The sequence below is a fragment of the Paraphaeosphaeria sporulosa genome (genome assembly GCF_001642045.1).
Source record: "Paraphaeosphaeria sporulosa strain AP3s5-JAC2a unplaced genomic scaffold CC84scaffold_1, whole genome shotgun sequence".
Classification (NCBI taxonomy): Eukaryota; Fungi; Ascomycota; class Dothideomycetes; order Pleosporales; family Didymosphaeriaceae; genus Paraphaeosphaeria; species Paraphaeosphaeria sporulosa.
In genome coordinates, this window is record NW_017253360.1 from 955,829 (window position 1) to 977,683 (window position 21,855).

At 53.9% G+C, this 21,855-nt stretch overlaps 7 protein-coding genes across 7 annotated transcripts; 3 read left to right on the forward strand and 4 right to left on the reverse strand.

Moving 5' to 3' along the window:
* The first annotated feature begins 89 nt into the window (after positions 1 to 89).
* Positions 90 to 2,887, forward strand: CC84DRAFT_1107026 (helicase swr1). Its single transcript, XM_018175162.1, has 2 exons — positions 90 to 114; positions 162 to 2,887. Coding segments are annotated over exons 1-2 (2,430 nt in total). The 5' UTR covers positions 90 to 112; the 3' UTR covers positions 2,590 to 2,887.
* An 851-nt stretch (positions 2,888 to 3,738) lies between these two features.
* Positions 3,739 to 5,907, reverse strand: CC84DRAFT_1224631 (uncharacterized protein; the record flags this gene model as incomplete). Its single annotated transcript, XM_018183545.1, has 5 exons — positions 3,739 to 4,183; positions 4,243 to 4,880; positions 4,930 to 5,377; positions 5,426 to 5,662; positions 5,716 to 5,907. 5 exons carry the CDS (start codon positions 5,905 to 5,907, stop codon positions 4,010 to 4,012), a joined length of 1,689 nt encoding a protein of 562 aa, XP_018041849.1. The 3' UTR covers positions 3,739 to 4,009.
* A 1,952-nt stretch (positions 5,908 to 7,859) lies between these two features.
* Positions 7,860 to 8,547, forward strand: CC84DRAFT_1211139 (uncharacterized protein; the record flags this gene model as incomplete). Its single annotated transcript, XM_018182353.1, has 4 exons — positions 7,860 to 7,992; positions 8,043 to 8,099; positions 8,147 to 8,411; positions 8,457 to 8,547. The coding sequence occupies 4 exons, from the start codon at positions 7,860 to 7,862 to the stop codon at positions 8,545 to 8,547; spliced, it is 546 nt and encodes a 181-aa protein (XP_018041850.1).
* A 780-nt stretch (positions 8,548 to 9,327) lies between these two features.
* On the forward strand, positions 9,328 to 10,858 carry CC84DRAFT_1253942 (uncharacterized protein; the record flags this gene model as incomplete). Its single annotated transcript, XM_018184420.1, has 3 exons — positions 9,328 to 9,348; positions 9,421 to 9,551; positions 9,610 to 10,858. 3 exons carry the CDS (start codon positions 9,328 to 9,330, stop codon positions 10,856 to 10,858), a joined length of 1,401 nt encoding a protein of 466 aa, XP_018041851.1.
* Positions 10,859 to 11,447: 589 nt separating this feature from the next.
* On the reverse strand, positions 11,448 to 12,909 carry CC84DRAFT_1170386 (uncharacterized protein; the record flags this gene model as incomplete). The annotated part of the gene is made up of 5 exons (XM_018179855.1): positions 11,448 to 11,684; positions 11,854 to 11,890; positions 12,200 to 12,310; positions 12,365 to 12,477; positions 12,652 to 12,909. The coding sequence occupies 5 exons, from the start codon at positions 12,907 to 12,909 to the stop codon at positions 11,448 to 11,450; spliced, it is 756 nt and encodes a 251-aa protein (XP_018041852.1).
* Positions 12,910 to 13,604: 695 nt separating this feature from the next.
* On the reverse strand, positions 13,605 to 18,643 carry CC84DRAFT_1182435 (uncharacterized protein; the record flags this gene model as incomplete). Its single annotated transcript, XM_018180632.1, has 6 exons — positions 13,605 to 13,697; positions 13,749 to 14,673; positions 14,720 to 15,552; positions 15,602 to 15,970; positions 17,069 to 17,365; positions 17,411 to 18,643. The coding sequence occupies 6 exons, from the start codon at positions 18,641 to 18,643 to the stop codon at positions 13,605 to 13,607; spliced, it is 3,750 nt and encodes a 1,249-aa protein (XP_018041853.1).
* Positions 18,644 to 19,636: 993 nt separating this feature from the next.
* CC84DRAFT_1253945 (uncharacterized protein) lies at positions 19,637 to 21,711 on the reverse strand (the record flags this gene model as incomplete). Its single annotated transcript, XM_018184421.1, has 1 exon — positions 19,637 to 21,711. The coding sequence occupies exon 1, from the start codon at positions 21,581 to 21,583 to the stop codon at positions 19,637 to 19,639; it is 1,947 nt and encodes a 648-aa protein (XP_018041854.1). The 5' UTR covers positions 21,584 to 21,711.
* Between the last annotated feature and the right edge of the window lie 144 nt (positions 21,712 to 21,855).

Here is a 21,855-nt window from a genome sequence, read left to right on the forward strand (position 1 = left end):
GGTTCAGTTTAGCTTCCACGTGATCGCGCGTCGCGGCGGGAAACAACGAACCTCCGACGCGTCGATGTCTACGCCACCTTCACTCCGCACCTTCACACTTCCGTCCGAACAAATGTGAGCGCAGCCCACCCTGAACCTGCAACGCGTACTAATATCTACAGGCTCCGTCCTAAGTCCCTCGCCGCTGGCGAACAAGGCGCACCAGCCGCGAAACCAAGATTACTCGGCACACCCGCGTCCGCCGACCGCCTGCACAAGCCCTTCAGATGCCCCGGCTCTGCTACCTCGACACGCACGACAGAGAAACCTGCGCGGAAAAGGCGGAAGGTCAATTACGCGGGTGCCGACGGTGAGAACGAAGAAGGCGATAAACCCTACTCGAACGATGATCGGCTGGCCCTTGCCACTCGGGATGTTAACAGGTTTCCGGTGTTCAAGCCAAAGGACAAAGACACGGCTTTTAAGACGAAGTTCATCGTCCCATTGAAGAACAAGGATGTTCGAGGTTACAATGCGTTCCGTCCAGCACCATTGCTAGGCATGCGGCAAGGCAGAGTGTTCGTAGCGCGCCCGTTGCACGACCCTAGCGGAGAGTTCGCCATCGTGCTGTACGATCCCACAGTCGACGACAAACCGATAGCAAAAGAAGTGGCAGAGCCTAAGTTAAGTCAGGAGGAGAAGAAGTCCATGGACGAACCATTGGTGCATAAGAGTTTGGCAGAGATTCTGGGCCTGAAGAAGAAGGTTGATGACGACAGGCCACGAGTGCCCGTCGTCATAGACCCACGACTTGCAAAGGTCCTCCGACCACATCAGGTTGAGGGAGTAAAGTTTTTGTATCGCGCTGTAACGGGCATGATCGACCCGAAAGCGAACGGGTGCATCATGGCCGACGAAATGGGTCTTGGAAAGACGCTGCAGTGCATCACGCTCATGTGGACGTTGCTGAAACAGGCACCAGATGCTGGAAAGTCTACGATTCAGAAGTGCGTGATAGCATGTCCTTCCAGTCTGGTTCGAAATTGGGCAAATGAGCTCGTAAAATGGCTAGGCCCGGACGCAATTACGCCGTTTGCCATCGACGGCAAAGCATCTAAAGAAGAGTTGATCCAGCAGATTAAACAATGGAGTATCGCATCAGGGCGATCCGTTGTGCGACCCGTCCTGATTGTTTCCTACGAGACCCTACGAATCAACGCTGAAGAGCTTGCGCAAACACCAATTGGTCTCTTGCTCTGCGACGAAGGCCATCGATTGAAGAACGGCGAGAGTCAGACTTTCACAGCTCTCACTGGACTCAACGTACAGAGACGAGTCATCCTTTCTGGCACGCCCATTCAGAATGATCTATCGGAATACTTTGCGCTACTCAACTTCGCAAATCCGAACTATCTTGGCACCAGGAACGATTTCCGCAAGCAGTTCGAAAACCCTATTTTGCGAGGCCGTGACGCCGATGCCACAGATCTGGACCGCAAGAAGGGCGACGAGCGTCTCGCCGAGCTGCTCAATCTCGTGAACAAATTTATCATCCGACGAACAAACGATATCCTTTCCAAATACCTACCTGTCAAGTACGAGCACGTCGTCTTCTGCAACCTAGCGCCGTTCCAGAAGGACCTGTACAATCACTTCATCGCCTCCCCTGAGATTCGCTCTCTGCTGCGCGGCAAAGGTTCGCAGCCGCTCAAGGCGATCGGCATGCTCAAGAAGCTGTGTAATCATCCCGACCTACTCGACCTACCAACCGATCTTCCAGGATGCGAGGACTTCCTGCCAGAAGACTTCGTCCCCAAAGACGCCCGAGGCCGCGACCGCGAAGTCAAAGTATGGTACTCTGGAAAGATGCTGGTTCTGGACCGCATGCTCGCATCCATCCGCGCAAACACCAACGACAAGATCGTACTCATCTCTAACTACACGCAAACCCTCGACGTCTTCGCCGCACTGTGTCGCTCCCGCAACTACGGTTGCCTCCGCCTCGACGGCACCATGAACGTCTCCAAGCGCCAAAAGCTCGTCGACAAATTCAACGACCCCGAAGGCCCCGAATTCGTGTTCCTCCTGTCCTCAAAAGCCGGCGGCTGCGGTCTTAACCTCATCGGCGCCAACCGACTGGTCCTCTTCGACCCCGACTGGAACCCCGCCGCCGACCAGCAAGCCCTCGCTCGCGTGTGGCGCGACGGCCAAAAGAAAGACTGCTTCGTCTACCGCTTTATCGCGACTGGCACCATCGAAGAAAAAATCTTCCAACGGCAGTCGCATAAGCAGTCGCTGTCCTCATGCGTCGTCGACGCATCCGAGGACGTAGAGCGCCATTTCTCTCTCGATAGCTTGCGCGAGCTGTTCCAGTACCGCGCGGACACTACCAGCGACACGCATGACACGTTCAAGTGCAAGCGGTGCAGGAAGGAGGATGGGCGACAGGTGCTCAAAGCACCGGCGATGCTGTATGGCGACACGAGTACGTGGAATCACATGGTCAATGATGGGGAGACGGGGCCGTTGGGGAAGATTCAGGATCTGTTGCTTAGGCAGGAGGTCGCAGAGAAGGAGGTTAGTGCGGTATTTCAGTATATCAGTCATTGAGTTGGCTACGGGGATGGCTACGGCTAGGAGATATGCTTGGATGGGCGGATTCTTTACGCGTGGGTGTTGCATCGTGGAGGCATTTTGGAAAGGTGATCTTTTAGCGTTCATTGTTTGTTTACGTACTTCATGTCTGATGTGTCATGTCTCATTTGAGGCTTTTCTTTGGTTTCGAGTCATGGTTTGGCGGAAGGTAGCGGAGTCTTGTTCTGTCTCGGGTAGCCTTGTCTTGTGCATTGCGCTTCAGGAATTTTGCATCGCGGTGGAGCAGGGTTGCGTTGCGGTATAAAGACATGAGAATGGAAAGTTGTTCCAATAATTGTAGCTCATTGGCGATGTATGGAATGGGGTGTGATGAGTACCGCGGTGGTGGGAAGTTGAGTCAACGGGGGCACTGCGGTGCTTTTGTTACTATAAGCGTGAGTTCAATAGTAAGACTTGGATTGGTGGTTCGGCGGCACAAGTAGGAGAGCGAGCCAATTGTTATCGATTTATTGAAAGTGGTCTGATAGATTCCGCCGCGGCGGAAAGTAAGTTCAATTGAAGTCCTCAATGGGGCCACGCTACAAGAATCGGAGGCACTGCGGTGGTTCTCGTACTCTTGGCGCGAGGTGATAGTAAAGCCTGGGTTGGTGGTTCTGTTTTAGTGATGGAATTGTGAGGATGGTGACGACGACAGCTGCTCTTGGGATTACCACGCACGGGCAGGATGACATGAGTCGCAGTCATCGCGGTTTCAACAGGAATCCTCGTGCCATGGAAAGTCGCGTGAACCATGCTATGCTTTGGCCAGTACACACCTCCTGTCGAGTTTCTTGAGACTAGAGCGAGGTTCAAGTTATTTTCTAACATGGTGGCTCATAGATTGTCGCAAGAATTCATGTGGCCCTTCGAAAGCTGAACAAATTATCGTGCACATAAAACTTCTGGAGAACGACACTATACGGTACTGCAGGCGTGCTAGGCACAACTTTCTAAGCAACCCCAGGACTGCATCACATATACGTGGAGCTTCGTCGCACTGCATTTCAAGGACAGGTCTAGTCAAGCTTTGCACAAAAGAAAATTTCTGTAGTTGTAACTAGGTAGCTCCCGACTATAGTATACACATTATAGACATAAAGAACCTCGTGCCTTCTCTCGGCAAGACACTAGCGTACGCGTCATCCAGAGCCGCATGAAACGCCCCCATCCACCCCTGCAAGAACCACGCCCTAACCCTTGTTGCAAGACGCAATCGCCAGCATCCCATCTCTGACATCGTATTCGCGACCGTATCGAACCCTGCAAGGTTGTCCCTATAGAGTTACAAGACCGCAACGTCCACGCGTAATGCCCATCCTGCGCTCTTGGCGGTGGGCAACAGCCAACCAGCTCGACTCCGGACGCCTGACCGTGGGAGTCATACGTGATTCGGCATTCAAACGCCTGAGTCCTCCTCCTCAATACCGATGGTATTGGCCCAGTCGCTCCAGGCTGCGCATGTGTTTTGCAGGACGGAGGTGGACGTGAGGAGGTCTGGGATTTCAGATTCGCGCTCTACGAACTGAAGGGCGAGACCTTCGGAAGTGTGCCAACCGATGTGGCAATGCATCTGTGGGACTGTTAGCCGTGTTGCTGAAAAATCAGAGGAAGTGAGAAGAAGCAACGTACCAACCAAGCTCCAGGGTTATCTGTCAAAAAGGCAATGACAAGGTATCCCGCCGCCGGCAAGTTTGCGACATCTCGTCGTGGAGGATTGTTCAGATTCAGAGCCACTGAATCGTCATATGTAGCATCCTCTTCCGCCGCGAGAATGAAGAAGTCGTGCCCGTGAAGATGAATCGGGTGTGGCACCCCCAATGCCGTCTCGATCACAAAGTACACCCACTCGTTGGCGTTGTCCAGCTTATACACATTCTCCTGACTCTCGAATGTCGCGTTGCCCTCGCTGATCTGCAGCAGCGATGGATTCGCCCACTCCACGAGCATGCTCTTGAGCCCGATCTGCCACTTGAACAAGTTGCCTGACGCGCTGATGCTGACGCCGAGGTCTTCGTCCTGACGAGGGTCGACGACAGTTTGGGTAAGGTATGGCACAAGGTTGGAGAGGAGTTCGTCGTTACAATCGGCGTTGGAGAGATTCGAATCTGCAGTGGAGGTCGGGTCGGCGGTTGAGGAGCTCGAGTAGCGGACGATGGCGCGGATGTCAGCGCTGTTGGCGTTGGAGGAGCAGGAGGATTGTGGGACCGCGCGCATCCAGTAGTCGGCAGTTTCCTGGTCTGCACTGACGATGATGTCGTAACGCTGGCCTGATTTGTGTGAGCAGTTGGAACATTCTGGCCAAGAATGAGGTCTTACCCATGCCAATGTCAAGATATGTAGTCGTGTACGGAATGATGGGGACGAAGTCCATGGCGATGACCTGGAAGGAGTGGCCATCGATAGCGAACTTGTAATGAGTGTCGATCGCGGTGTTGACGATGCGGATGCGGTAGCTCTTGCCAGACTCAAAGCTTGTTTCATAGCGCGAGCCACCGTCTTCGAAGGTGTTTAGGCCGTTGATGAGACCGTTTTGCAACTCAGGCGGACCAACAGTCTGCGCATAGCTGTAGAGCTCGTCGCAAGTCTGGTGCGTCCAATCGCTGAGCACAATGGGCTCGAGCTCTTCGTCGTAATTCGCTGTTGCAGGGCCATGAATGACCATTGGTCCGAAGACTCCGTTCCAGGCTTGCAGGCTGTAGTGGGAGTGGTACCACGATGTGCCGTACTGGGTGGCTTTCCATGTGTATGTGTAAGATTCCCCAGGCTTGAACAGATCAGTGATATGATTAGCAAATTATAAAAGAAGACTTACGGCGATAGGGCACTGCGTGATGGATGGGACACCATCTTCCTGATTTGTGTAATTCTGACGGATACCGTGCCAATGTATTCCAGTGCCGTTGGCAGTCAAGGCATTTGTCACATGTATCTTGACAGTATCCCCCCAGTTCGCTTCGATCAATGGACCAGGCACAGTTCCATTGACGGACAAGACCATCCGCTCAACACCATCAGGAGCTGCCGTGATGTTTCGTACCTCAAGCCAGTACTAATATTGTCAATTCAGTTTCTAGAAATAGGCAGTGTGCGGGGGCTACGTACCTCGACAGTGACACCTGTGTCCGGAGCCTCGTCATACCAGTTTGTTTCGATGCTATAATCACACCATACACTTCGGTCAGAAGCAGTGTTGCCCTCGCAGACTGCTCGGGAAGAAAGTAAAGGACTTGTTTGAGGAGCAGGCATGGCAGAAGCCGCCGCAACCAATATAACGAGTGTTCGAAGCAGAGTCATAATGAATGACAAATCTAGGAGCTAGGAATGACTGAGTGGAACCACGCGCAAAGCTCAATGAGTGGGAGCCTTAGGGTAAGTTGATGACAGGATGAGTACATCTCGAAGCATATATATATTCACGAAGGGCGTATCTTCGTGAACACGAATCGAGATGTGACAGCTCCTCAACTACCCCAGTCGAGATGCAGTTCGGATGTGACACTGCGAGGAGTCGTCAGCAATACCGACAGAGTGTTAGCGGTGCCATTGTCGTAGAGCCGATGTACGAAGGGCCACGATAGCATGGCCAAGAGACGAAGTCCGCCTGCAGGAGTAAGTTGAAAGATCCGTTTCGAGAAATACTCCGATTCCCATGCATGAAACAATAAGCCGCTAGACACACGTGCTGGAATATGCCAAGTTCGTCCGACTGTATGTAGGCTTTAGGTCCGGCTTACTCACACCACGGGATTATGAGACATTGTAGCATCGATATAGGAGCACGCTAGTATGATCTAAATCTGTTGGATGTGCGTTGCGTGTCTATTGGAGCACCGCATACTGGGTTTGTGAATGGCCCACTCCGTGCGCAGAAATGCAGGGAGCGTGAATGAATCGCAAGCGCCGGATTGCACGCCATGTTGAAGGGGTGCCTGGGAAATCAAGTATAGAATAGTGGTTCGATTTGTAGCTCCGTGAATATCGACCGCGTACTCCAGTGCTGATCAGTTAAACCTGAGTAAATTTGGCCTCCTCCAGAGAGCGGATAGCAAATCCACCGCATGGTCTTTGCGTTGACCGCGTTTGTAAACATGAAGCGAAATTCGCGAGCGCACCAAACAAGCCTGCGCCAGCGTAACGGTAGCACCCGTCCATCTCGGGCGGGAACCCGGGCGGCTCAGATCTCGTATTGCAATATCCACTCTCCGCTACCAAGGGTTCTATACAAGGTTGTGCAGGTGCGGCTTACGGCGAGTCCGCAAGACTACGCGTCCATCATGGGTCCTTATCAGTCGTGCATCCTTGTTGGAGGTGATATTCACCCGCAGGAGCAGTCGCACCTCGCGAGATAATTTATGGTGCAAAAGTTCTCGTGGATGGTATGGTCGGTATCGTGGAGCCATCACACCAAACATATCCACAATGCTCGGCATTTTCCGTACTATCAGTGGATCAAACAAACGCAAGTTTTGGGGTTGCACGCTTTGGGAGAAAAAGGTGGGGGTCAGTAGTACGTCGGCCTCCACTCCGAGATCGACAGGCGTCCAGGAAACGTGCACGCGTCCAGACAGGCATGATCCCGCAATGACGACGCTTTTGCGAGTCATGAAATTTCCGAAACTGATCGCACCCAAACCCTACGCATAGAGTTTGTGAGAACATGGAGTAAGTCGACTCAAGTCCGCCATTGGCGTACATACTAAGCTTCGAGGTTCTTCGCTCGGCTTAGCTGGTACCGTACCGAGCAGGGAATCCTAGGGAAGCGCCATGTGACGGACAACAAGCATTCTTGCCATGAGCGTCGTCAGCGCATCACGGCCACTACTGCAGGAACAGCGTCGACCGAGGCTTGAATTTACTCGCTGTTTGTGGCGCCACTTTCCAAAGGTATCATTCGCCGCTGACGCTCACAACTATGCATGTTTAGTTTCATTGTTTGCCAAGGAACAGTATCGGTCGCTTGCGGATGTACGATACCGAGTCGTTAGTCTTATGAAAGAAGAGATAACTACGAGTATGCTTTGTCGCAAGTACCTTTTGGGCGGTGTTGTGCGAAGGGCCTGCATGAGGACTCGTCATCATGGATGCGAGTGTGAGCGGCAGTTGAAGTCCGTGCCGCTGGTGGATTGCGATGGCAGGAGCTCTTGGTGTATATCAAATGGAAAGCCCGTCTCAAACCATAGTTGCTGCCATCTCCCATCATTCCTGGTCGATATTCGCTCTTTCCCCAACACTCTTTTAAAAGAAAAATGTTCGGCAAGCTTTCGTCAATTGCTGTTCTCGCCGCATGCGTGACCAGTGCAGTATCCGAAGAAACCGAGTTCAAGCTCTTTGCCTATGGAAAACTCGCCTCGTCAGGCCTGCAGCTGTTCTACGGCGACGGTCAGTACTGAAACACTTTGTGGGCAGACGACTGTCTCATAGACATTCAGGCCAAGCATACGTCGGTGGCACTCCATCCTATGTCAAGGAGTCGGTGAACATCTCCCGTAAGAACAAATCAGACAGTGTATAAGATTGTGGCTTACGGTCACAGTGGTTATGGCCGATGGTGGCGACAAATTTGTGGCTAAGGCCAACACCACGGCATCTGCATGGTCAACCGACCCCACGATGTATGTTGACCTTACAGAGGGAGCTACGAACCCTATAGGCTTTACCCAGGACAATGAGACGCTTCCAAGTGGCGCGTCTTCCGTTGGTTTCGGTCTCTACGGAGGGTGGGCGTTTCACAAGAATGACGACGCGGACATCGAAATGAAGTTCCTTGCTACACCAACAAATGAGACTGGTGTTTACTTGTGCGTTGACCAGAACTTATTTTTGATAAAGCTAACGATTTGCAGGGTTAAGTGGAATGCTGCATCCACGAAAGTAAGCGATGCCATTCCGATATCGCTGCGCACTCAGGCCCCGGTTGCGCTTGACGACAAATAGTTCTTGCGTGGGTGGCGCAGCAGTCTGTAGTTCGATGAATGGTTGTGATACACTTCTTCCAATGGCACTCTTGAGCATCTTCTATTCCTCTACCGTTGCTATGTCTGGCGTTGATGATAGTTTCGTATGAGACCGCTTCTATGGTAATTATGATTTGCGACGGCGTGTGTTTTGAGTTAATGCAGTGCACGTCGAATGTTTGTTTCCTTGGGATATTAAAGTTTACCCGGGCTTGACATGAAGAATGGTTGGCCCCTGCGCTGGAATTGGTGTGCTGAGCTTCTGTTTTGCTTGGGTTGGGACGGGCCGTTCGACGACCTCGCACCACTCAGCCTTCTGCGTTCACTCTGCGCGTCTTAATGCAGGGTATAGGCCCATGTATTAAAAGTCACTTCCAATGGGCTCGACATCGCCACACATTTCTGTACTACTTATGTGCCGCTGCTCCGCCTCATAAAGCAGTGTGTAATAGAGGTTGATGTTATACTTCACCTCGTTACTGGCATTAGCTGTAATAGATTGACTCACAATCTTCCAGGGAGCTGTTCTGAAACCTCTCAGAAAACAGCAGAGTTGGGAGCATGTGGGAGATAACGCCTCGATTGTAGTACAAGTGTCGTGGTGGATGTTGATTGGCCAAATGTTGGCGGGGTAGTAGACGATTGTGGCCCATAATGTATCGGATATAAGGTGAATGCAGTCCTCGAGAGTTGTTTCGCCGTTCTCGATCTGTTGTCATATCGAACATTGCCCTGCAAACCCGCATCTGACTTTCTAACGATGGCACTAAAGAACAAGAAGGTTCGTCATCCAGCAGAAGCGATAGTGTCCGAATCATCTTCAAGGATGTCAACGCTAACGAGAGCTCCTTAGAAGCTGGGTTTCGTCGCAGAAGGGGACGGAGCTATCGGGGAGGCTGCACCTACAGCTAATCCTGAAGCTTCGACAGCAGAACCCGAAGTTAAAGCAGTTCCGCAGCCTAAAGCGAAACAAACTCCTCTTTCGTAAGCTTAATCGAGGTGTTCAACAGGGCTTGAACCCTGCTAATTGTCGATTACGCAGTCCTTACACCAGCAACCCCATCACAATCAATGTCGGGCCAGTGCCAGTGACCTACTACGTTCCAAGGCATCTTCTCAAATGCACAAATTGGTCGACGGTTCCTGCTGGTGGGGAGATCAGCTTGCCTACTATGAGTGCGGATACGGGACATGTACTTGTGCATTACCTCTACACCGGCAAATATCAGACGCTTGAGTCAGTGGTGAGTGATATCGCACAACAACCAGAGCTGGCTTTAAAACAAGCGCTTCTGGTATATATGGCGTCGGTGACCCTCGCGCTGAATGGACTGGAGCAATTGGCCAAGAAAGAGATCGAAGACCATAGCGCTTCCATGGATTTAAAGACAATTCTCGATATCACCAGGAGTGAAATGCCGAAGAAGACTGAGCCCAGTGGCTGGATCCAAGCATACCTGAAAGACAAGACCCAGAAGGCTTTCGAGAAGGACCACACCGTCTTCGCAGACGATGCCTTCTGTGCAATTCTGTGTAAACACAGTAAGCTGAATGATCATGTGATGCGTTCGGTGGTCAAGCTTCTGAGCGAGAAGTTGACCCAAGTGCTGGCGGGAAAAGAGGACATTACCCATGCACTAGATGAGGTTCCACGTTCGCAGCCAGTATCAGAGGAGGAGGTTGGCGGAAAAGACCTGTTTGCTGGCTTAAGCAAGTTGCAGAGGAAGAAGCTGGAAAGGAAAGTGGAACAGATGAAAAAGAAGGAGAAAGCGCGACTTGAAGCGATAGAAGCAGCAGCAGCAGCGCTGTCCCAGGGTGGTGTTATCAACGACCAACGACTAGCTCTCGATATCGTTGAGGAGTCAGCTGCTATTGAAGAGCCCGTGACTCGATGGGAGGCTTCAGCCCCTGCTCCGGAGCCTCAGACATGCTACGAATCATCTGTTCCTACGTTAGAAGCTGAGACTCACCATGAAAACTCCATGAATTTCGTGGGTCCCGAGGAAAACCGACCTACAGCTGAGCCTCCGAAGAGCGTCTGGGTTGAATACGTTCCTCCGCCGCCTCCAAAGAATGAGACTATTTCGGCGAGGAAGAACAGGTTGCGTCAAGAAAAGAAGGACAAGGAGAAGTGGGACAGAGAACAGCAGGAGCGCATTGACCAGGAAGAGAAAGAAAAACCCTGTGTGGGGCCGGTCTCTACAACCCATGCTTGTTGGGAAGACTCAGGTCTTACCGCCGAGTCTGATTCTTCTTGGGAACCAGCAGTACCTTCCAGTCCCCTTTGCTGAATCTGAGCCCATATACGATGACTCGGTGCCCATATACAATCAACGACAAACAAAGCTGGACTCATCCTCGCACATGTTCCATGTTTTGACTTCTTTTGGGCAAGAGGCGCCACAACAGAGCCAGACGTGCGTCTGAACCGTGGTTGTTGAGTGTAGAAAGACATTTGAGCCAAATGTAATGGTTCCGAGTCATCAATGCTGTAGTTGGCCGTTTTTTAAAGCGTCAGAGCAACGTGTGAGAAGGTTTTGTGGATGGGAGATATGTTATATGAACTTAGTGACAAGCATGGCCTGGCTTCGCGATATTGGAATGCATGCGCGCACAACTATTTGGCCATCTTGGTCGATTTTATTGCGGTCCTTGCAAATATGCAGGTCTTCATAAGGTAATTCCAGAATCGGGAAGACACAGTTCAGCTGCATCGAATTTTGGAACTAATTGCTTGACGCAACATGGCTTCTGGTCCCAAGCAACGGAGTAATGTGCAAATTCACTAAGGGAGGGCAAGAGGTTTACATGCACAGTGAGGATTGCGGCCTCACGCCGTGTCCAAAGGTTGCACACACGTACGTGCGCTTTTGCCGTCATTTAATCGACTTCTTGACCGCAGGGACACATACGTCTTTGTCTCGTAACTTTTAGTCCGGAGAAGGCATATAGAAACTCTTCGTGCGCTTTGAGACCTGTTGAGGCTATCTCGGGTCTTTCAGTCCTTTGTAGAGCGGATGCGCCGTGTATGTCAAGGAGAACAAGACTATAATTTCTTATTATCTCTGTTATGCGCACCGCCTCACCAGTTACGGTTTTAGTACCATACGCGGATTGCTATTTGCTCCTATCTGCGATAACATCGTCGTTGACAACAGGATTAGAGTGCTAGAAGCCGACGTTGTGAATGCTCACGCTGAGTTCTTGCACGGTGATTATACAAAGGTAAACGAAGAGAGTTACTAAAGAATTTGTGAAGAGGAATTCGAAGCGAAACACAGCTCACAGAGATCCAACCCCTCGGTGGGGTCGGACCAGACGCTCTAAACAGAGACACAGGATGTATGTCCCAGTATTTCCAACACGGTGAAGACACTATCTTTAGTCCCATCAGCTGCGTGACGAATGATTTTAGACTTAAGTAGAGGCAGGGTAAGAAGCGAGGCGTATTTTATACTTTGAGAGCAGCCGTACAGACATATAGAGCGAAGCTGGTATAGCTTCAACTGCACGAGTACCCGCCAGAGTTGTTTACTCACATCTCTCAGTTTCTCAACACGCTGAGGCAGGCACCAAACGCCTTTATCACAACTTTGAAACCCATGGAACTACGTGTCGCACATCGAACCTACCTGCTCATCTCGGCCATGGGATCGACCGCTATGCACCAGCTAGGATCGGCTTGCGCGCAATATGCAGCCAACTGCGTGATGCGAAAACTGTCCTTCATGAAGACGTTGAGACTATTCGTGTCAATTGATTACTCACAAACTACCGAGAAGCATAGCTGCACTTACACAGGCGCCTCATAGAACGTCAAGGCAGCCGTCGCGGGAGCCTTGAGCGCGGCAAGGAAGCTCTGGGCCTCGACAACGTCCTCGAACTCCATCTCAATTTGGTAGTTGACCAACTGGATGGTAATTTTTGTCGTAGCGCTACTTAAGATACGGATACAATATCAGAGTGAGTTATGACAGGGTGTTACATGTCTCGGCTAAGCAGGAAGACTTTCCTGTTACATGAATGACGCATTTTCTTTGTATCTGGTGGTTTACTCACCCTGTCGATTAGAACGGCTGCACACTGCGAGTGCTTCCGAGGCCTTGAAGTACACTGGCTTGCCATTGTCGTCCTGGGCCGCAACCGAGATAGAATCGTCGATGAGGATCGGGTAGAGCAAGCCGAACTCTGCATTTCCCCGGTCAAGCAGAAGTTCGCAGTCGCCAACAGTGCCAAAGTCAGCTGTATGCACAAGCGAAACGAGATCGCAGCGGGTCATGCGCCGGAGGGACCAGACGGTCGGAGACTGCTCCTCGGGTGCGAGGTCAATAGTACGCGCCATGTTGTCTGACTTTGATATACTCTTTCGATTGCGAAGGCGGATAACAGCAAGGACTATCCAAACAAGCAATGTAAAGACTAAAAAGGGATGTGGTGGAAAGAGGCAGCTGGTACTGTACAGGCGGCTGTTGATCATGATGATACCTCATCTCGCTTGGCGGAGAGGGTGAAAGGGAGGGTGAGGTCGGAAAGAGCGAAAGGGCGTGTTGATTGGTTGTGCGGGCTGCGGCTTGCTGTACCTGTATCGCATCCCGCTGAGCAGAGGCTTGACGATAGCGAACGGCCTCGAGAATGGTGAAGACGAGTGTGAGAGGACGAGGTGAAGTATCGTGGGATGGTGGGACGCCGGCGTTTTGAAAACACCTAAGCCGGGAAGGCGCAACTCGCTCCTTCCTCCGGTGTCAGTCAGTCACACACAGCTAGAGGAACAACGTCACCACAAGATAAGGGGACCCGTTCCTCTTCCTCTCTACCCTGCATGGTACATTGATCACGCATCTAGCTGAACGACCGACACTGACCAGCCGATACGCCAAGATCCATCTCATTTCATATACTACTACAAGAATTTTTGGTTTGCCCATACTTACGACTCGCGACCGAAATAGAAGCTCAGTCCAGGTCGGCTGCGAAGGTACTGTACACATCTCATGTTGATATCAAGAACACCTGCACCTTTCATCTCCCTTCACCGTCTTAGTTGAACCCATAAATGCCACCCTGCTCCTGGAATTTGAGTTGGTAGTCCCTGATATCCGCCCAAGCCCTCAGCTCAGCCTCTTCATCGACCTATCCATCGTTAGCATAGTCATTCCTGCTGTAAGGAAGAACCACACTTACCGGCCCCGCACTCGAATCGCTCCCCTCAGGCTTCACCCTCTCCAACTTACTCAAAATATCCAAGAACTTGTACAAATAATCCTGATGCTGCAGCGCGACACTGCCCTTCCGCTCCTTTGGTATCTCCAGCAGGGTACTAGCAATACTGCGAATCTTCTGCGTGAACGAGTCCCCATTTGGTTCCATGTTGATCATGTCGATGCTGCCGAGGACGACGAGCAGGTCCTTGACGACCTGCTCGCGCTCCTCGCTCATGCGCTTCTCGAGTTCCTCGGACTCGATGGTGGAGCTCGCGACGAGGCGGTCGAGGCCGGTGAACGGGGCCGAGGGGGAGGATTGGAGTGCGTGCTGCGTGCGCGCGTTGTTGGATTTGTCGAGGAGCGCGAAATATTTTTCTACGAGGTAGGAGCGCGTGCTGAGGTGCGAGCCGTAGATGTTGGCTTTTTGAATCTCGTACTGCATGGTGCGGCGGGCTTCAAGGAGATCCGGGTTGCCGAGGTTGTTTAGGTTGGGGTCGCGCATGTCAGCGTATTCAGGCATGGGAGGGTAGTAGGGCTGGCGGCGCTGGGCGAAGCCGCCGTCCTGCGACTTGTTTTGCACCTGGAGAACTGAGGGGATGTTGGCGAGAACCTCTTTGCAACGCCGCAGGACTTGGTCGAGCATGCGTTGCTGTTGGTCCCAGTCGTAGAGCTCGTCGATGCCATAGGCCATTTCTGATGTAGACAGCGCTGCGTAGGAGTTGTAGATGCGGACATTGAGATTGAAGCCAGTCACTTCGGATACCACGTCCGGAGGCTGCGGGAGGATTTCGTTCGGAAAGATGCATGCATCGTCCACTTCCAAAGGCAGCGGAGGGAGCTGTTCGGTTGGTGTTGAGGGTAGCAGAGTGAGCTCCCCAAAAGAAGCTCCCAGCTGCTGCAGATTCCTACCCACAGTTAGCATGTAACGTTGGAGGTGGATGAAAAACCTACCGCACGCCCACGAAAAGAGTATAGAAGACCCTCCGACCAATTTGCTCTGTAATATAGTCCAGCGGGACATCCCTCGAGCCCTCAAACTTGGGTCCCGACGAGCCAGTCGCCTCTGGCAACTGCCCTAGATAAGTATACCCCTGCTCCTTCGCCTTGTGCAACCCCAACGTGCGCAAAATAGTCAAACACTCGCCCAGATACAACCTTAGCTGCCGCCACCGGAACGTGTATCCACCGACCAGCCCCAGAAAATAGCTCGTACACGCATCGTAGACATTCAAGCTCGGCTTATCCAGGTATCCCGGGCCGCGGGCCTGAGCGCAGATCTCCCTACATCGGTCGACGAGCGCGAGGTGGCTGGGGAAGAAATCGCGTGTCTGGTGCTTGAGATGGAGCCGTGGTTTGCGCGGGAACGACGCCACCAGCGCTGCGACCATGGACGCCAGTAGTGCCAAGAAGGAGTCGTTGCCGCAGTCTTCGCGATTATTCCAGGCTTCTCGGAACGAGGGCTCGTGCGGGAAGGGACAGAGCGGGTGGATGTAGGTGAAGAAGTCGTCGATCAGGCTGTTCATGATTGGGAGGGAGCATATGGATTCGGCGGTTGGCTTGGGGCGCGGGGGAGCGGCGAGCTGGGCGAGCGCGTGGGCGGCATTGGTGGGCGAGGACGCGGCGTGAGGTTGCGCTGGGTCAATCTCTCCCTCCTCTATCCGGCGCTTCTTCTTGATGGCTTCGGCATGGCGATTCGGGGGACCGCGGCGGCGGCTTGGTCGCTCGAAAGTGCATGGGATGTCGAGGGCGGCGCACGCTCGACACGGAGGTCCTGATTCATCGCACTGCGCGTGTGGTCAGCCAGGGTCCGAGGGCGCCGCGGGGAAGCTCTACCTTCACTTTACGGATGCTGCACGAGTCGCAGGCCTTCCGCAGGCGGTTCGTCTTGGGCCCGCCGCTGTCCTGGGGCTGGTTGAGCATGGGCGCGTCGTGCATGCTGAGCGGACTCACGCCGGGGCCGGCGGCCTGCTGCTGGCCCGTCTGCGTGCCCAGCGGCTGTCTCTGGTCGGCGCCCAGGGCATGGTTCGCCTGCTGCTGCAGCTGCAGCACATCCTCGACCTTGGGGTAGATGTCCTGCGGGTAGGGCTGCAGGCGCGGCGGCGGCGGCTGTCCTTGGCCCAGCAGCTCGTGGCCAGGCTGCGGCGTCGGCGGAGGGTAGATGGGCGTATAGTGGGGTTCCTCGGAGCCCGGCGGCGGAGGATACTGAGACGACATGATGCGCGCGCCTTTGCAGGCGTGCTGCTTGCGCCGATGATTTCCCGCGAGAGCGAGCCGTGGCGGCCAGAAGCGACTCCAGTGCTGTCGCCCAGTGTACCTCGGAGGGAAAGAGGCGAGAGTTCGGAGAATTGATCTACAGCTCGAGCTCAAAGTCGCCGGAAGGCAAACTGTGGTGACGCGTGCGGGTGACCCACTACGAAATACAAAGAAAGCCTCGCGATTACCAAACTCGCCGCGATGCAGCAACAGACGCGCTCGCGTCTCGGGCACAGGCCAACCTCCGACCTATCTGGTATATCCTGGTGAATGCAGTCCCATCCATCATCCATTTCCTCTCTAGACCTCTTCTACCCATTTCCGTGTCTACTAGTGTCGGAAGCGTTGCAGAATGGGCGGCCAGGCCAATGGCCAGTGCGATTCTCTCTTGCTCGTCCCCCGCATGTCAACGTCAACGATTCGAGCTGAACCTGCTCGTGGTGCATAGAACCGCCGTACGGCCGACGTCACTTTGTCGTATGCCTACCAAGCAACCTCCGTTATTCGAGTATAGAACGGCAATTGGCCTCCATAATGTCCTCGCCGTGTCTGGCTAATGGAATTTAAGCGGGTGATGAGGCGATTTCATTCGAACTGTATACTAATGGCTTGATAATTCTAGGAACGCGCCCGCAGCCAATCTGAGTGGATATCTACCATAGAGCCCCAACGCCTTCAGCCCCAACGCTAATACGCAGTAACGCTATTATACACAAATATTGAGTTTCGTAGTCCGCACTCGTCCATGTCCCTCTATCCGGCATTCGGATCTGCCCAATGCCCGTAATCACGGTCGGTGTGACTGTCGGCTCATGGCACGCTCACCCTGAAACTCCAGCATCGAGGGCCACATGGAGCCACCCGGTGAACATGTCGCTTATTGCACCTGCTTCATCAGTCCACCCCCAGCTCAAACAGTCAATCCGAATCATCACTACTCGCACTCTCCCTCGTTGGCGGTCGTGAACTCTTCGCCAGCGAAAAATCCAGGATGTCGCTCTTCGGGCCCGCATCCACAAACTTCCGCAGACACCACCCGATCTGCACCGCCGTGAAGCGCTCGTTGCCCAGCGGGTCGACCTGCTTGCCCTTTACGAAGATGATCTGGTTCTGGCTGTCCTCGCGGTCGTACACTTTGTCCGAGGAGCCCCACGCGATGATGGCGAGCTTGGAGGCGCGCTTCTGCTCGGCGGCGTGCGTCGAGGAGCGCTCAAAGCCTTGCTGCGCGAGGCCTTGGAGGAGGTGCTCGTAGATTTTGCGGGGGAGCTTGGTCGAGGAGGGCGAGTTGGTGGGCCAGGTGGTGATGTTGAGGGTTACGAGGTTGGCGAGGTCGCCGAGGCAGTTCTGGACATGTTAGCATCGTGGATGGCGATGGAATGGCTGACGTACCTCGAAATTGATGAAAGAGTCCTGTTTGGAGCGGATCACGCTCACCTGCGGGAACGCAACGGATACCTGCTCGAGCAACGGGCAGTCTTTGCATAGCTGCGAGAACGACGCGTAGTCATACACCAGCTCGTCATCGCAGTCATCCGGGATGCGGCTTGCGTGGACATTTAGAGACTTCAGGGTCTTGCCATGTCGCACGATACCGGCAGCCGCTGGTAAACTCTTCGCATATGACAAGTCTATGGTGAGCGTCTTGATGCCGGAGACCAGGCACATGAAACCATCCAAGGCACCCAGTCCGTCGTTCTCGTGGTTGTCGTCGTGCTTGAATTCCAGAGTCTCCAATTTCTCCGGCAACTTGGTGCTCTTGCTAAGCTCCGCAAGCAGCGCGTCGGCACCGGCACACGCAAACACCCGGATAGACTTGACAGATCGGAAGTCAATCAGCTTGCAGTATGTATTCGCCGCATACCGCAAGTTGATCTTTTGCAGCGTAATTTCCTTCAACGCCATGGGCGTGCACTTTTCAAACGGCCGCATATGACTGAACATCGTAGACGTGATCAGCCCCGGCTCCGTACTCGAGTCGTTGAGCTCCCGGTTCGGAATCGGCGAATCGTTCTCCTCAAAGCTCGCATGCAGCGTGATCTTCTCTACATTCCTCGAGTTCTTGACCAGCATTTGGCAGTAGTCCAGGACCTCGCGGCTGTCCGGATACAACCCCAGCTTCTTCACATTCTCAAAGATCTTCTCAAAGTCCGAGATTTTCTTGACTTCCTCGATGACGTCTCTGTCCAGTGCGATGCCCTCGAGCCACTTCATCCGCTTCTGCTTCTTGTACAGCAGCACCAAATTGTCGCCGGAGAACGGGGACCACGGATGCCACGAGAACTTCTCCAGAATGTTTTCCGGGAGCAGCTCCAGGATCATCCGGATCGCAAAGTTTGCCTGTTGTTGCTGGTTGCATTTGTCCAGCACATCCGCCAGGTACATGTCCAGCTTCCTGACATGCTGCAGGCCAATGTTCTTGGGGCTCAGAAAGGCGCCCAGGCGGGTGTCGTTGGGGCTCCCCACGTCGAGGGTGACTTCATGGTACAGCGAGCGGACGGCGATTTCGTGGAGCTGCTTGCACACGAGGCATACGTTGCGGAGGTCGGTGGGGCGGTTTACGTGGTCTATTACAAGCGTCTTGATGTCGGTGGACAGGTCCATGAAACTAAGTTTGGGCGCCATTGTGGTAGGTAGACTGCTGCAGGCTTAGCTTTGCACTGCGAACCACGCTCGATTGCATTTAATAGAGAACGAGTGGATGTCAAACTCACCAACCGTGGACCGTCCAAAGACTCAGTCTACGACCGCGACTACACGGCTAGGTACGGGTTTACAGCTTCGCAGCGCCGGAGCTCGATCCGCGGGGCGTAGCAGGAGGATAAAGCAGTCAGAGCGGTCGCAGGGTGCAGCTCGGCGGGTGGCGACAGCGGCTGCCTTGCTGACCGGTTTCGCAGCGTGAAGGCGGATCAGTGGAGAGCTCGCAGCACTGCGATGGATGCAGGACCAACCGCCCTTCAGCCTCACGGACCGGTTTCCACCTGAAGCGCACTAGCAGATGTGTGTCCCAATTTGTGCAGACAGTTGTCAATCGTGGGCGCAAGGCGCGAGGCAAGCTGCTGTGTTCAGCTGCGATTGGAGAGCGTGAGCGGACCTGCAGCGATTCAGCGATCGATACACGGGACGGGATTCAGGATGCATGCATGCACCGCCACGCTGCTGAGGCGCACGATTACTTTGTGGGGTCCGCTAGCGCAGCCTACTACGTGCCACCAGCGCACGTCAGCTTCGTTGCATTTGCTGCAAGGAGAATCATTGTGCACATGGCGCAAGGCAACTAACTACCGTTGCCAGCTTTTCGTACGCTTCAGCAGCAATGATTCCACGACATAGAACTAGTCGCAACACCCTGGTACACCTACTACGACCATGAATTGCGTGCGGGCACTCACGCAATTGACTAAGCATCTCAGCGAACCCTTAGGCAGCTCTTCTCTGCCTCAAAGATGGCTTCGGCTTGACATGGCGAGCTTCCAATGAGACTTTCGTGAAGTGCACAAGAAGATCAGCTATATCAGTTTCTTTCTCGAAAACATTCAATCTCCACAACATGCGTAGCAGTACAATTCTCCAACTACTTTCCGTCTTCACTTATCCATCCCGCAACCCGCCTCCCCCCTACACCTCGAGCGGAACACTCCTCCACACATTCTCCCAATCCTCCCTCTCCTCCCCACCCCACATCTCCCTAAACACCTGCCCCACCACTGACTTTTCAGACAAAAAGCTCTTCTTCCCATACCTCTCCACATCCCTCACTACAATCTCCTCTCCACGCTCCCCCGCCCCCTTCTCAACCACCCACGACCGACTTAATACCTTTGTAACTCTGCTGATCGAGAACTCGTTATGATCCCCAAACTCGCCTCCACCCCTTGTCCACAATTTCAGCAACTCCATCTTCGCGCCCTTCTTCGCTGCGGCAACGACGCCCCAGATGGAACGTACGAGCGCCTCGTCAACCGCGCAGTTGACTAGCATCTCCTTCACAGTTCCCCTCAGCAGGCGCCGATTTGCCACATCCGCCACCTCTTCATCCGCATCCGTGCCGGTGAAGGGCGGCGCGTAGCTCGCGTCGCGGGTTACGCGCCACTCGGCGCAGTCCAGCGTGAGGAACAGCGTGCGCAGGGCACGCATGTCGCCGAAGCATCTATACAGCGCGACCTCCTCAGGGCGAGACTGGTGTCGTTTTATGGGGAGCGCGAGGTGTGCCAGCCTGGGACAGCGCCGCTCCATGTCCCGGAGGTGCTGTGCGGAAAACTGCATGGGAATGTCGGTGCGCGCGCGCCCGTTATGCCACCTCCCCCGCTCCTCGAGCGGGCGCAGCTGAAGCTTTTCCAGCGTTGGGCCGTGGCGGGCGAGAATGGCGGAGAAGATGGGGTCGTCGAGCGGGCCGTGGACGGAGAGCTCAGTCAGGGGCGGGAAGGACCCGAAGAACGAAGCGGCTTGGGCACTGTAATGCGGGCGCTCGAGGAACCTGTCGTCGCGCGTCAGACTGACGCAGAGTGTGCTCAGTCGTGGGAACGCATGCGTTTGCACGAGCCACTCCATGTCTGCGCCAGAGAATGCATATGTCTCGTATTGGTACGAACCCCCGAGGGTGAGGTGCTGCAGGCACATGAAGTCTGTGTAGCGAGCCCAGGGACCGAGATGATCTAGCAAGCGGCCGCAGCCTTTAAGGGACAGCGATGTCAGTGATCCGCGTGCCTCGGGAGTATACCCTGGAAGACCTTGCCAGGCGTCTCGGCGACGGAAATCGAATCTTTTAGTGTCGTACGGCTCTATGTGCAGGACGGTAACGTCTTTGAGGTTGGGAGCAAGCGTCACAAGTTCCCTGACGGCTTCGAGATTGAAGTCATCGTCGCCGTCGGAATCGCGGCGGGCGCAGGTAAGCTTTAGGCTGTGCAGAGAGGACGATGTAGCAAGCTGCATCTCGTACGGATACGGGACGCCCCATAGCAAGGTGCGGAACCGAAAGGTCTTGTGGTGGAGGCGGCAATGGGGAAGCCGCTCGTGCAGAGTTTCCAGGAGACAGGGCGGGAATTGCGTTTCACAGTCCCATATCAGGTCTTGCAAGCGAGGTATTCCTCGGAGCAGGGTCACCACGGGACCCCAGGCTATAACTTCATCATCTGAAGACTTCCCGGGGACGCCTTGGTCATAGACGACATAGCTGTTGTGGTAACAGTTCGGCTCCTCGTCGGGCAGGATATCGACGAGGCCTTCCTGTTCCAACCAGTTCACACGTCTCCAGTGCGGATAAACGGCGTCGCTGTCCCGTTCTCTCCTCGTTGGCTTGAGCTGTAGAGCGCCTTTGACACAAAGGCATTGGACTTCACGGGCGGAATCGGTGCGGGAGAGCGCCGAGAGAAGGGTATTCACGTCGTCCTGCAGTCTGTCGCGATCCTTTACAATCACGGCGAGGCGCCGGAAGAGGAGAAACGCGGAGGCTTTGTGACAAGCTTTGCTCGTCAAGCTGAAGGAGAAAAGACTGGCCCGATGCAGTGTCTCCACGCATTCGAAGATCTGTTGTATTATTTCCAGGGGCAACGATAGCAATGGCATTCTAGCTTTGCGATTTGATGTGGTCGGTCAAGTCTGAATCTTAGTACGTTCGATGCTGCGGTATGTTCAGATAAAGTGGCCTATAGGAAGTGAGTCATGAATGTGGGGGCCGAAATGCCTCAATCACCTGTCGGCATCGGTCTGACACTGGGCTCCCAGCACCCTTCCATCTTAGTCACCAGGTAGCCTCGCCATTACCCCTTCATACATGCATCGTATCTAGGGCGACGACTACAGGCTACCATCTTAGCGGGAGTGGGGCACGGCACCTC